At 44.4% G+C, this 15,369-nt stretch overlaps 1 protein-coding gene across 1 annotated transcript in view; it reads right to left on the reverse strand.

Moving 5' to 3' along the window:
- Positions 1–15,369, reverse strand: part of CAMK2B (calcium/calmodulin dependent protein kinase II beta) — a 281,298-nt gene that overhangs the window by 29,708 nt on the left and 236,221 nt on the right. The window contains exons 7-12 of the mRNA XM_069071805.1: positions 10,363–10,465; positions 10,090–10,173; positions 6,409–6,503; positions 5,799–5,921; positions 4,705–4,788; positions 2,006–2,048 (exon numbers count right to left, since the gene is read on the reverse strand). Of these exons, the coding sequence (XP_068927906.1) occupies positions 2,006–2,048; positions 4,705–4,788; positions 5,799–5,921; positions 6,409–6,503; positions 10,090–10,173; positions 10,363–10,465 (532 nt within the window). The remainder of the gene's footprint in view (positions 1–2,005; positions 2,049–4,704; positions 4,789–5,798; positions 5,922–6,408; positions 6,504–10,089; positions 10,174–10,362; positions 10,466–15,369) is intronic.

A 15,369-nucleotide genomic window follows, 5' to 3' on the forward strand; every position in this document is an offset into this window, starting at 1 on the left:
AGGAAGGAAGGAAGGAAGGAAGGAAGGAAGGAAGGAAGGAAGGAAAGGAGGGAGAAAGGGAGGCAGGGAGGGAGGGAGGGAGGGAGGAAGGAAGAAGGAAAAGTAAAGAAGAAGAAAGGAAAGAGAGAGGAAAGGAATGAAGGAGGGAGGAAGGGAAGGAAGGGAGGAGGAAGAAAGGGAGGAAGGAAGGAAGGAAGGAAGGAAGGAAGGAAGGAAGGAAGGAAGGAAGGAAGGAGGGAAGGAAGGAAGAAGAAAGAAAGGGGAGGGAGAGTGAGAAAGAGAGAAAAGGATGGGAAGTTGGGGAAGAAAGAGGGACGGACACAGACAAAGGGATGGGCAAGATAAGGAAAGAAAAGAGACAAAGGAAGCAGAAAAAGATTAGAGTTCAAGTTTAGGTGGAGAGACAAGACTGTCGGCACCAGAATCCCTGTCCCAAAACAGAGTGCAAACAAATCTAGGTCCATCAACATTTGGAAAAGCATTTGCCTCCTTTCTCCTTAGAAAACCCCAAATGGGGGCTTCTTGAGTGGGCACAGACCTATGGGACGAAGGGGGGTGGGAAGGGGAAAACACAGCTGGAACCTGGGAAACAAGGTCCCCAAGTCCTCTATAGAGCAGCAGACAATGGAAAAAGTCCCATTAGTATTGGTGTGACATTATGTGGTCCTAATCCCAGCAGTACAATATCACAGCAAAAGTAACAGGAACTTTCAGGGCAAGTAGAAGGTACGGGCAGGGAGGGGAGGCACAAGGAAGTAGGGAAGGAGCTATGAGATGTGAACAGAAAGATGAACCATACGAGAGAGAGAGAGAGAGAGAGAGAGAGAGAGAGAGAGAGAGAGAGAGACTGACTTCCAACATTCAGTTATTACAGACTAACAGCGACGTCACGTGGTGCAAAGACATTTCATCCAGGCGTGGCGGGTGCATCCAGCTCCACTCTGGAGGCTGCCCCCAACCCTTTCCTGGGATCGTACTAAGGTTGTTCTCCTGATCTGGCTTCTATTCACTGTCTGCTTCTGGGGTCTACACCCAGACACCTGAACGCCCTCTTCCCTAACTTCTACTCCTCTCTGAGGTCACCAGCAATAGGTTGGTCCCCTCTCCTATATGCCCAAGTATGCCAGAGAGAGGTAGTGGTCATAGACTGTTTGAATACCATGCCTGGGGCTGAGATGGCCTGTAGCTCCCCATCTCACATGACTCTGAGCCACCAGCACTGTCTGAAGTATATCTTCCCCTGGACAAGATAAGATCTTAGATGGTTGAGAACAAAAACAAAAACAAAACACAAGGCCCAGAGGCTACAAAGCTGCTAAACCAACACGCCTGGACAAACACACGGGACACCTGTAGTTCTCACTGGGGGCAGGGGGCTGTGGGCAGCACAAACACTCAGTGGGGAAGGGAGACCCCTGAGACACAGGTAAGATACCGAGGAAGGAAGAGACACAGAGAAGAGCAAACAGAACAGAACAGGACTGTCGTCGTGATGTGGCCTTCCAGCAGGCCCCCCCTCCTGGGACGGCGGGGTGCAGGCAATAGAGCCACTGCTGCCTGTAGCAGGGTGCAGGGTAGGGCCCTGGCGATGGAGCAGCAGTCTTCAGGAGGCCCCACTTGGCAGGTGAGATGAACACAATAGGATCCAGATGTTGCTTACACAGCCCAAGAAAGACCATGGCCATATGGGGACAGGGTGGAGGGGAAGGCCCTTACCGGACCACGGGAGAGTCAGGGGTGGGAAAATAGAGGTTTGCCCGAGCACTGGCAAAGATGTGGGCAGAAGGAAGTATGTGCAGGGAGGGGAGAGGAAGCAGGCTGAGAATGAAGCAGGTCATTGGAGTCACTGAGAAAGCCTTGGAACTGGATCCTTCTTGGGGCCTTCTTCCTGGCAAGGTTTAGCTTGGAAAAAGTCTCCACTCTCTGATCTCTTGAACAAGAAAAAAGTACAGGGCAAGGAAGCCAGCACCTTATTCTTTCTTTTCTGGGGAAAAACTGTTCTCACCTGAGAAGTTTCGTGTTGCCAGCATGGTGGTAAGGATCGCCCCCTGAGAGAGAAAAGAAAGATTTAGTCATTGGTCATTTAACAAGCATTTATTAAATGTCTACCATGTGTAGGGTGGAGGGCAGCTAGGTGGCCCAGTGGAGAGAATGCTGGGCCTGGAATGAGGAAGACTCATCTTTGTGAGTTCAGATCTGGCCTCAGACACCTCTGGGCAAGTCACTTAACCCTGTTTGCCTCAGTTTCCTCATCTGTAAAATGAGCTGGAAAAGGAAATGGCAAACCACTCCAGTATCTTTTCTAAGAAAACCCCCAATGGGGTCACAAAGAGTCAGACAGGACTAAAACATGCTGTTCTCTCCATCCCACCTTCATTCCCAATAGAACATAAGTTTCTTGATGGCAAGCACTATTTTATCCCCAGGGTCTAGCAGAGGGCCATGCACATTTCAGTCATTTTTTCAGTCATGTCTGACTCTTCATGAGCCCCCATCACATCAGCATTCATGATGAGGACATGTACCCAGGACACATAGGCAGGGAATGTACATTTGGGAATTTGGGAAATGCCAGGTCTGCCAGTCTGACTAGAATGTACATGTGCAAAGGGGCACAATGGGACATTAATCTGGAGGGGAAAAGGAAGCTAAAGCATGACGGGAGGCACAGCAGAAGAGGGCTGGACCTAGAACCAGGAAGTCCCGTGCTGGAATTCTGAGTTTAAATGGGATAATGTCTATAAAGCACTTTGCAAACTTGACTAAATGCTGGTCACACAGCTCTTTATAATACACTGATGACAGCTTGTATCCCTATTAATCCTACCTTAGGAATATACTATCTAAGATACTGTTGTTGTTCAGTAGTTTCAGTCATGACACCATTGTGGGTTTTCTTGGCAAAGACAATGGAGTGGTTTGCCATTTCCTTCACTAGCTCATTTTACAGATAAGGAAACTGAGGCAAACAGGGTGAAGTGACTTGCCCAGAATCACACAGTAAGTGTCTGAGGTGGATTTGAACTCAGATCCTCCTGATGCCAGGGCTGGCACTCTATCCACTGCATGACCTAGCTGCCCATGTAATACTGTGCGAGGTATTAAACTTCTCTAGTCTCAGTTTCTTTGTCTATAAAATGGTGGTAATAAGATCTGTAGCAGTTACTCAGCACCATATGGATAAAATGAGATTATTATGTAAAGGGCCATATAAACATCAGTTGTTATTAAGTCAGATTGGGAAGGACTATGATGAGGAATTTAGATTTTTTTCTTCTCCAGAAGCCATAGGGAACTATTGAAGATCTTTGAGCAAGCAAGAGGCCTGTGCCTTGGAAAGATTATTTTGGAAAAAGGCAGGACTGGAGAGGTACCAGACTGGAAGCAAGGAGATCAATTAGGAAGTTACTACAGCCTGCTTGAAGAAAAGGATCTTAGAAACTCTTTCACACTAAGTAGCAAATGGTTGATGATGGTTAATGTTTAATTCTTCCTCAAGATGTTTTCATTTTAACAGAGGAAAAAGAAAAGACTATCTAATTGGGGAATTTTGGGTATCAACTATTTGGCAGGGAAGGTATTTTTTCCCCAGTGGGAAGTTGGAATGTCCTTGAAATGAGTAGCCTACAGGAGCCTTGACCTTCACCTTTAATTTTCTGATCTTTGGAAGTCCTCAATAAGGAAACATTCAAGATCTGCTTTTTGTCTGGTTTTGGGGTTGTTGCTGTTTTTTTTTTAATGATTTAATGTTTTTGAGTTCTACTTTTAAAGCCCTGGGGGTATATATAAAACTTGTTTAAAAACCTGCTATCAATGTAGCTGTAAAATGAACAGCAGGGATCAGGATTGGAGAGAACAGAAGAGAAGGAAACAGAGGCTCCAATGTCCCTCCATCTCCCCTCCCATTTCAGCCCACTGGACCATAGACTATCCCAAGCTGGGATCAACAAGAAAGGTAGAAAGCAGCTGACAAAGACTTTTTTTTTGGTACAGTTCCCCCCTCCTCCCCAAGAGAGTCTGCCTTACCTGGCCAACTGCTCTGCCCAGAAATCCTCAGCTTTGGAAAGCCAAGGGAGGACCCCAAGTTCTCTTAACTACTGTTTAGCTTTTTCAAACCCATGCTAGGGGAACCTGAAGGCTCAGGGATAGTTTTTATCTTCAGCCTTCACATTCTCAACCCTAAGCACAGCTTTGAGATTCTGGGACAGCCAGGACAGATGCATCCTTTTAGTGAGAAACTGCATCTCCCACCTTTCTTTAGAGAGGTGAGGGACTAGGGGATCAGAATATTGAATACATTATCTGATGTGCTTCCTAGGATAATTGGCTTTGCTTACCTGCTTCTCTTGGTTACAAAGGTAAGCTCACTGTGTATATGGGTGGAGGTTGGAATGACAACATATCAGGAAATGGTTGAGATGCAAAAACAAATAACACTTATAAAAATTTTTTAAAGCTGTACAAGAATATTACCTGTACAAATGTTTTATTTTCCTGAGGAAAAAAAGAATGGGGATTTTCACTGTGTGGAATGCTGCATATGCTGTTAAAAGTGACCACTATGGGACTTGTGTTCTTTGCAGAAAAGAATGTCACTTCAGGCTGGGGGAGATTGTGGGGAGGGGAGGGCCATGTCTTCAAATATCTGTGATGTAAAAACCAGACGACACCAACAGAATTTTTAAAGAAAAAGAAAGGTTTTACCTTAAGCTTTCTCCTGGCATTGAATTTCTTGAGACACTCCACAGTCTCCTGTCTGTGCATCATTGAGGCCACAGTTGAGCGTTGCTGCGGGAAGGAGGAGACATTGTTAGAAGATCAGTAGGAGACCCCTAGGAATGAAAACATTGTTACATTGCCCCCAGTAACTTGAAACAACCAGGAAAAGGGGCTACTGGGGAGAAGAGGACAGTGGCATCAAACCCAAGAGGTTTCCACCACCAGGCTACGTTGTCCTGATGACATAGAGTCAAGAGACACAAATTCACAATTATAGATTAATCCAGGAAGCCTCAAGGTCTAAAGCAACCCATCCTCCAACCAGCCAGCACAATCTCAAACCATTCTTCTATCTGGCTTATTTCTATAACAAATTTTTGTTGACCTCTTTCTGGATGTCAGTTCTCTAAGGAGACTGATTATAACTTGCTATTCTATTCTCCCAAGTAATCTACCAAATTATTTTGAAACTAGAGTTATCTCTTCTACACCACAGGGGTTAGGGGCATGGTGCCCCCGAGAGCTGGAAAATTCTCATAAAAATTTTGGCCTTTCTTTCCTGCAAGAGAAGCCTGAATTATTATGGTATTAAATCCTAAAAATATGTTGATATTATACAATACTATACATATATTTTATGTGTTGCTCAGTTTTGAAACTTTTTCTGAGTCATTTGCAGGCCTTTGTGTCATCTGTAACTTCTGCAAAACTCCCAAAAAATTCCCACTTAATTTCCTTTGCCAACCCATGATATATTGAAACTGTGATGGAGAAAGTTGAGCTGTGGTAAGGATAATCATAGTAGATATTCTAACAATACTTCAAAGCCTAATCATCATTCAGAAGAAATAAGTCTATTGGCTAGTCAATCTGGAAAGAGTAAGACTCCTGAATTGTCTGGTTGTAAGAGGTTCACACATTATAGTCATCAAAAATGAACAAGCCCAGTACCACTAGGAGTCATAGGAGATCCCATAAGAGTGCCCACCTTCATTCCCATGACCTCCTGGATGCATAAGAAAACTTGGCTATCTAAACACTCATGTGCCAAGTCCTGGGGCCCCAAGGGAGACACTTACGCAGACCCATGGATGTTTCAGGGCCTCATGAGCTGTGATCCTTTTTGCAGGGTTGATGGTTAACATCTGGTTGATAAGGTTTTTGGCTTCAGGAGTGACAGTATCCCACTCAGGGGATGGAAACTAGAGGAGGTGGAAGAGGGAAAAAAAACTGACAAGAAATCCAAGATGGTACCTGAAACTTCCTCAAAATACTAAATCACCAGCACTAAATGGGCCTTCTTACGAAGCCTGCCTCACTGCCCCCCCCAAAAAAAAAATCTTACACCTCTCTCCCCAGCTCACCTTTCTGCTTTGAATCCTTCAAAAATGTTGTCAACTCAAGGACAAACAGGGAACAGAGAAGTCAAATCCAGCCTTGCCCTTTTCCTATGGACCCAACCTAGGGTTGGCTGCTGAAAAGACACCCCCCCCCCCAACCTGGCAAAGGGTGAAAGTCCTGGGAGTAGGAGGGGAAAGATGCTAAAGCCAGGGAATAATTTCAGCTACATTACCAATTTGGTCTCTTAGCCTCCCAGGGCACAGAGAACCAACTCTCTGTGAAGAAAAGGCCAAAGGTCCAACTGCCTGGGCATCCCCACCAGAAGAGTTCTGAAAAGCACGGACTTACATCATAAGCTCCAGCCTTGATCTGTTGGTAAAGTTTGTGCTGATCTTCATCCCAGAATGGAGGATAGCCCACAAGCAGAATGTAGAGGATCACACCTGAGAAGGAACGTTGGGATGGAGAGGGAAGGAAGGAGTGACCTTGCCCTGTCCTCGAGAGTTGGCCACTTCTACAAACCAGGGCTCAGGGAAGCAGATCTTGTGCCTTGGGATCCGAAGGCTTTTGCGCCACTCTCCCCACTCCCACACATCTCTGTGCTCTTGCTTCAGATACCCTTTAATTCTATCTCCTTAGCAAGGGTGGTGAAATAAGTGAGGAGGTCATGAGTTTAGCTGGGTCACAGAGCTTCTGGCCTTCCCTCTCATATAGTCATAGAGTAAGAGCTGGAAGGGACCTCAGAGGCCATCTAGTCTGACTCTTTCCCCTCATTCTGCAGATGAGGAAACTGAGGCCCAGAGAAGTTTAAGTGAAGACATGATTTGGAAATGGAAGGGACCTTAGAGAGCATCTACCTCAACCCCCTTCAACCTTCATTCCCCACTGTAGAATATAAGAGTCCTGAGGGCAAGGACCTAGTACAGTGCCTGGAACATAAAAAGGCATTTAAATGTTTATACATTATTCATAGTGGGTAGAGGGCTGGACCAGGAGTCAGGAAGGCCTGAGCTGAAATCCAACATCATCAAGTACGTAGTCTTCATGAATGCCCTCAGTGTTCTGAGGAGCCACAGGAAGAGCTCTTACTAACTGTGTGGCTCTGGGCAACTTTTGTCTACCTTGGTTTCCTCATCTGTAAAATGGGGATAATAATAGCATCTGTCTCCCAAGGTTGTTGTGGGGATCAAATGAGACATAAGCACTATATAAATGCAAGCCGTTATTATTGATGCTATTATTATTACTGATAATAATAATAACATAAGAGTTAACAACTCTTAGAAAAATTAAATGACTTTCTTAAGGTCACATAGGAGGCAAGTATCAGAGTTAAAATTTAAACTCAGGTCTCCCAAATCTAACTCTGTTGTTCTTTTGACTACATTCTTTGCCTCCAGAAATTAAAAAATATATATATAGCCCAATTGTCAGACATTTTCTGGGTTGTGTTGTGTTTTTTTTTAAAGTGCCCCCTTGATTTTTGTAATAACCCCTTGAACTAAGAAGGACAGATGGATGTTATCATCTCCATTTTAAGTACTAGGAAGTTGATACATAGAAAGCTTAAGAACTTGTGTAATGTCACTGGGCAAGTTGGTTCCAGAGTCAGAGCCAGGACCCAGGTCTCCAGTGTTTTTTCCATTGTGCCAAAAACTGTTTGAGGAATACTAAGAAAACCAGAGTATCTGGCGAAGAAAATTCTATGTTCCAATAATGTTGGATTGGGCTGGGAATGTCTTTCACCAGAGGCAGGTAGACAGCCCTTCATATACTTTATTAATCTCAAATGGCCTTGAGTTGTCTCAGAATAGAAGGAACATGAAGCAAGTCATATACTGATGCTGCTGCTAGACAGTACTAGGATTAAATATTGCTGGGCAGTCATTTCAGTGTTTCAGCCGCGTCTGACTCTTCATCACCCCATTTGGGACTTTCTTGGCAAAGATACTGGAGTGGTTTGCCATTTTCTTCTCCTGCTCATTTTACAGATGAGGAAACTGAGACAAACAGGGTCAAGTGACTTGCCCAGGGTCACATAGCTAGTGTCTGAGGTTGGATTTGAACTGATAAAGATGAGTCTTCTTAACTCCAGGCCCAGCAATCTATCCCCTGTACACCTCGCAGCCCAGATACTGTATCTGCTGGCAAACGTTGAAGCTATAGAGGCTTATAGCCATAAACAGATTATATATGCATGTGTACACACATACATGTGTGTATGTTTATATACATATGCACACATATATACATACATAAAATAAATGAGAGAAAGTTTTTTCTAGAGGCTAAAGTCCCTATCTCTCTGACTTTGCATAGCAAAGTTCATACTTATCTTCTCTTAGAAGCCAGCTTCCTTGGTCCAATGCCTTTGGGCTGCTGTCCTCCTTCTCCCATGCCTGTCAGAACTGGGAGGGACCTTCAAGATGTAATCTCTTCATTTTCAGATTAAATAGAGAGGGTTTAGAAAGCCAGTATATGGGAGGCTAATTATTTCTTTCTAGATATGATAAGTCTCCATTGCTCAAAACTCTTCAATGGCTTTCTACAGCCTGATGAAGAGAATCCAAATTCCATAGCAGAGCCTTTAAGGCCTGCTATAGCCTGAGCCCTCCTTCCCCTTTTAGCCTTAATGCATATCCCTCCTTGTTTACTCTAGACTCCAGACAGACTAGGATACTCACTCACTCAGTTTTCCTGCTTCTAGGCTCTCTTCCCTATGCCTGGAGTGTCCCCATCATGGTCTCTTTTTGGCTGTGCTCAAAGGTCACTTTCTCCACAAAGCCTCCCCTCAGCTGACGGTCATCTGTCCCTCATCTGTATTTTTATGAAATTATGCTATTATATTTTTTAAAGGGGGGGGTCCTAGACTGTGATTTTACTCAGCATTGGGTATTCTAGGTGTTAAAATTCCCTCCATTGTGGCAAACTGGCAACTAATTTATAATTTATGGTTTGGGGAACACCCTAGATACACTGAAAGATTATTTAATTTGGCCAGTCACTCAGTTAGTGTATGTTCAAGATAGGACTTGAACCCAGATCCTTCTAACTCCAAGACTGGCCACTCTCAATAAGGCCATGTCATTTCTTTTTTGTTTTTGCAAGGCAACTGGGGCTAAGTGATTTGTCCAGGGTCACACTGCTAGTAAGTGTCAAGTGTCTGAGGCCAAATTTGAACTCAGGACCTCCTGACTCTAGGGCCAGAGCTCTATCTACTGTTTGACATAGCTGCTCCTTGTTTCTTACTATAATATGTATAATCTATGTAATATATCACTGTCCCTACTAGATTATAAGATCCTTGTAAGCAGAGACCATGCCTAATTTTTCTCTGTCCCTTTCTCAGCTCCTGCTGTATACTGGGTGTTTAATATGTTTTTATTAAGTGAATGAATAAAAGAATGGATGAGTACCTGTCTTCAAAGTCATAGGTCAGAGAATCATTTAGAATCAGAAGGGACCTTACAGATCACTTAGTCCAACTTTCTCATTTTACAGATGAGGAAACTAAGACTCAGAGAGAGGAAGTGATTTGTTCTAGGTTATACAGATATCTAGGGCAGCTAAGTGACACGATGGATGTAGTGCTGGGCCTAAAGTCAGGAGGACTCCTCTTCCCAAGTTCAAATCTGGCGTCAGACACTTGCTAGTTGTGTGACCCTGGACAATTCACTTACCCTTGCTTGTCTCGGTTTCCTCATCTGCAAAATTAGTTAGAGAAGAAAATGGAAAACTACTCCAGTATTTTGGCCAAGAAAACCCCAAACAGGATTACAAAGAGTCAGACACAACTGAAAACTACCAAACAACAACATCAACAATAAATATAGACATTTATATCATTAGGTAAAATGGTGGTGTCTAGTTTATAACTAACCCAACCAACCAGGCTTCCCAGCTATGGCTAGTTGAATTAATGAGCCTTTGGCATATACTTTTTCCTAGTGGCATGCCTGGTTCATCTCATGACCCTACCACAAGCTGGGCTACCCTCCAGCTCCTATACAGTCACCCTGGCAGACTCACCACAAGCCCAGATATCCACAGGCTTTCCATAAGCTTCTTTACGCAGAACCTCTGGGGACAGGTAGCCAGGAGTGCCTGCAAAACCTGGCCAGGGAGAAAAAGCAGAGACATGAGATGGGGTAGTTGGGATCTTTGGTAGGAAGGCTAGCTGTTCACCACCACTGTCCCCCCACCATGACCACACACATGCAGGCAACACAATGCACACATGTGTGTACACACACACACACACACACACACACACCCTCTACCCTCATCCAGCCCATCACTCACCAAACCATGCCTGCTGGTCCCCTTGCACCTCGATGGCCAGGCCAAAATCTGCCAGTTTCACTGCGGCTCCTTTGCACTTACTGGCCAAGAGTAGATTCTCTGGCTATCGGGCCAAGCCAGTCAGCAAAGTGTGCAAGTGGCACCACATATTGTGAAAACACAAGGGGAGGGTTGAGAGGGAGACAGGGGTGGGGAATGGGAAACAAAACAAAAACAACAACAACAGTTTGCAGAAAAGGGTTAGAGACTTTAGATTGAACTCTGCCAAGGAGAGGCTGCCAGACCCTAGGATGACAGCTCATTCGACTGGCACCCAAAGCCACATTTCCAGTTTGTCAGGATTTGGGCTCAGCAGGGCAGAGAGAAGGAGGCAGCTGACAGTCTTGGTGGCTTATGGAAACATCACTTCCTAAATGTCCTCTGGATCACAGGTTATGAGATCATCAATTTAAAGCTAAAAGAAACCATCAGTTCCAACCCCCTAGGTTTACAGATGAGAAAATGGAAACACAGAGACATAGAGTGACTTGATCAGGGTCACATAATTAGCAAGTATTGGAGGGTGGATTTGAACCCATGCCTTCCTGACTCTGTGTCATGCTGCCTCTCTGGCCCAGCCCCATCTGGGACTGGGTGTCACTGCTTCATTTTTTTGGACCTATGGTTTCCCCATTCTAGGGATTCTCATAAACTACAATTCCTCCTAGAGGATAAGATTCCTACTTCAGTCGCCTTTTCCTGATGGCTCTATCACAGTAGGTGGACAATCCCACAACCTCCTCTGACTACATCCCTCATCACTCCGTCTTGACTCCCATTAAATACTAGTGATTTTATGTTTCTGACTTTTGGGCCCCTCCTGCAAACCTGGAGCTGTCCGGGGTACTAGTAGTCACAATTTTTAACAGCCTAATACCTCTTTTTCTGAATAGTCTACCTTAACTGTGAAACTGTTAACCCAGAATCCTTGGGACCTCCCCAAGAAGAAGTACCCTCACCCCCTCTTCTGGAATCAAAGATAGTACTCCTGATTAGTAGCTCCATCATTACGCTCCTTAGGTTTCAGACTCCCAGGTCATTCTGAGCAGTTTGCCTGTAATGCAGATGGTAATGCTTGTGGCTTGGTTATCTCATTCATTGAACTGGCCTGGGTAACACGATTTCCCATAAGAGACCAGAACAGTTGCTCCACACTCTTCAATGGCCTCCCCTGGAAACTGTAGGATGGACAGAGTTGAAGGTGACCTAGTTGCTTCCTTGAAGTACAGTAGGTAATCATGGTCCTGAAAGGACTCTTCCACCTAAATTATATTTTACCAGCCCTAGAAAGCCAAGGATATGCAACTAAAAGAAAACAGAAGGCCTGTTGGCACCCATCTCTGCTTTTTGTCCTATAGCAAGACAAAAACAAAAAACCCACAGTTTATTCATAGGATCATAGATATAGAGCTAGAAATGACCTCAGAAGTCATCTAGTCTAATGGCCTCATTTTATAAGAACTGAGACTCAAGAATAAGTGACTTATCCAAGGTACCACAGTAAGCATCAGAGGTAGGTTTTGAACTAACACCCCCTGTTTCCAAAGCCAGTGCTCATATCACACTGCCTCCTAACAGAGGGGCCCTGCAGAGCTACTACCTCCAACTCTTGCCCTGCTATAAAAGAAAAAGATACTTTGCTCCAGAAGGCCGTTCTGTTCTCTGATTGTGTGGAAGCCTCACTGGGCTTAAATATCAGTTCCATAGAGGGCAGAAGGAGGTCAGAATAACAAAATTACCTGTGATCTATGATACTTCTTCAAGTCAGGAAAGAGAAAATTACTTTGGCTCACTCCCATGACTGCTGGACCACGAGACAGAAAGCTTTAGACATCAAGGGCCATCATTCCCAGATCAGGTCATCTAACACAGATTCCCAATCTAGCCTGAGAAGCTGAGTTACAGACCAAAAACTCCATACTTGACCAAACAATTCTAACAAGGATTTCTGTCTGAGAATAATGATTCTCTCCTGAGCCCCACCTAACCAAAATCACCGGAATATTGAATGAGCTGACTCTAAGGGTTAAGTAAGAAGGATTCCTGGCCCCAGAAAACAATAACCTTGTTTTAATTCAGGGAAGACCATGGTTAAGCCCCAACCTTGATTCCAGATCAAAAATCATCAGGGGAAGTTGCTGTTATAGCTATTAAAGCTATCATATCAAAATCTTCATGGCTACACTAGTTCCCCAAAATTCCACTCTAGCCACAATCTCGCTAACTGCTTGGTTATGAGACTCTATCTTATTTCCCTATCTGAATTTCTAACATAGCACAAATTAGAGGAAGATGACTCAGAATGGGGTATCTCCAACAATGGAAACTAGATGCTAAATGGATCCTAACATAACTATCACCACCCCCAATGCCTCAACATACACACACTGGCCAACTTCAAACTTAGTAGGCCTTAAGTCAAAATTTTAGGGCTAGTTGGGCTAACTGAAGCATTTAAATAACCCTTAGTCAACTCTAAGCCATGTAATCAAGGCTAGGGGTCTCCTCCAGAAATGTTTTATTGATTGCAGATTGAGAAATAGAAGACAACTAGTTCAACCCCCTCATTTTACAGAGGCCCAAAGGAGCCAACTGACTTGCCTAAGGTTACACAGCTAGTAAGCAGAAGAAGTGTGACTTGGATCTAGGTTTTCTGACTCTAAATGCAATATTTTACCCATTATACCATACTACCAGAGCCATAATAGGCATAGTGGCCACCCATGTTCCAAGAAGAGGGACCAAATTGGAGTAAAAGTGTAGAGCTGAATAACATGTCCAGAGCCTTCACACTTGAGTTTGATAAAGTGGCTTCTCCCTATCCAGCACCTGAAGCCCTTAATTACCCTCACTGCAATTGGCATTATTATGGGACAGGATACAGCAGAGCTACAGAGTCTAGTAACACTTGGGATCTGCCCAAGGAGACAGATGTGATGCCCAGGAGATGGTGACCAAGACTTTGAGGTGAATCATATTGCTCTGGGAATGTTCAATAGATCTCTACAGTATTTGTGAACTGTGCCTGACCTAGCCCACTCAACCCCACCTCACCCCCAAGATGGCAGAAAATCAAGGGCATTTGCAGGTACCCAAAGCCTTGGTTTGAGGTTTGAAATTTCACTACACAGAAAGCAGACTGTGTAGGAAAGTGTCCTCTCTGCGCAGCCCTGGCTAGCTGCCCAGGATTACACAACGTCGTATGTTGCTTGCACTAGGCAGGTGGACTTCCCAGCTCCTTCTTCCTGTCTCCACACTCTCTCACAGGCTCTGGCTCATGAGTTTGCACAGTACAAGTGGATTATCATGACCAACATCCTCCTGAGTTACCAGAGTTGCTAGAACCAATGCTTCTTCATCTTTTCCTCCTGCCTGGGCCCCTTAGGGCTATTACAAGAGTTCCAAGAACTCTTGAGGGATTTTTGTTCTGGAGAGTTAGACTGGGAAGTTCAAGGGGTTTTTGGAGGGTCAGGAGTCTTTTATGCATGCTCCTCAGAGCATTGGTAAAGTCAGTATATGGCTTTAGCTAAAGCTCTCACTAGGGTCAGAATAGCACAGGCATGTTCCAGGAGTGGGGCAGAAAAGAGTCACTTTGTGAATGAGTGGAGCTGAAAGGAGAGGCACCAAACAGATAGGGGTGAGAATTGCAGGAAGGCACAGGTGACACTGGGTTGCTTTCCATTTCCTACCAAACAGGTAAGAGAGAAAGTTCTGGCTGTGCTAATTCAGAGGGAGCTCCTGACCTCGAACTGGGCTGAGGTTCCCCTTTGGACCCTTGTAAACAAGAGGGAGGATCACTGGCAAGCTACTCTTTGGCTGAGATGACCTTTCCCATATCATCCACAATAGAGCTCAGCCTCTCAGGCATTTAGAGGAGACATCTAGGAGTCCAAGACAAGGTCTGAAAATTACAACCTACCCTCCAACTCCCAACCATGCTGGAAAATCATGTCTCATGAGTTAGCATTCACTGGAGGCTTTAATCCATTGTTGCTTTAAAAAGGGGGAGGGTACCTAAGAGCATGGAATTTTAGAATCAGAATGGATCTTAGAGAACATTTAGTCATAAAATAAGTATCTCCATACCATGGATGGTGGTATTTTCTGGTATGGAGAATTAGAAAAGTTGTATTGAAAAGTCTCCTTCATTATGCTCGCTAGGACAGTATAATGGGCATTATCCATTATCATTATTTGGGCAGCTACTATCTTGCCCATTTCTAGCCCTGGCTCCCAAAGCCCCTGGAGACATAGCTCTAATAGGGTCTGACCAGACTCTTTAAGAAGGAGATCAGAATCCCACCTTACCACCAATTTCTCCTCTGTCACCCTCTCAGTGGGGCAGGTTGTTCCAGGAATGGTGGAGCTTTCTCTGAGGCTCACTGCCTCTGACTCTCATCTTAACCTCTTGGTCCACCCTGGAACATCAAACCCTTTTTTCTCCCCAGGACATCGGGTAGGCCCATTGTAATTAAAAAGGAGTTTCACCCTGGAGTATTTGGGACACTCTCTAACTCCAGTAGCAAGATGGAAGAGTTGCCTCCTGCAGCAGACTCCTTGTCTTTTTGACCATATTCCTATTGGAACAGGTTGAGGCTATGCTGGAATGATCTGGCACATTTTCATCAGTAATTCTGCTGATTACATTCAAAACACACAGTATTTTTTTTATTTAGGCATTTTGTTTGTTTTTCCTCTTTTTCAGCAAAGATTCTCTCCCTGTTTGCAGAAATACCTGGAGAGGGAAAGGAAGCATAGACTGGAAGCATCTTGGCTCTAGAGTTAATTTAAAAAATCATAATAATTAGAAAAATCATGCAACAAGGTTAAGGATAAGAGAAAAACCAAATTTGCCTATGCTCCAGTCCCTGAGAAATCTTCAACCATGACATCCAGATATTCCCAGTCAAACCCTAGCAATCACACACACACACACACACACACACACACACACACACACACACACAC

This window comes from Petaurus breviceps, unplaced genomic scaffold (assembly GCF_028583685.1).
Source record: "Petaurus breviceps papuanus isolate PSGF00001 unplaced genomic scaffold, PetGlider_PUasm1.0 90845, whole genome shotgun sequence".
Classification (NCBI taxonomy): domain Eukaryota; kingdom Metazoa; phylum Chordata; class Mammalia; order Diprotodontia; family Petauridae; genus Petaurus; species Petaurus breviceps.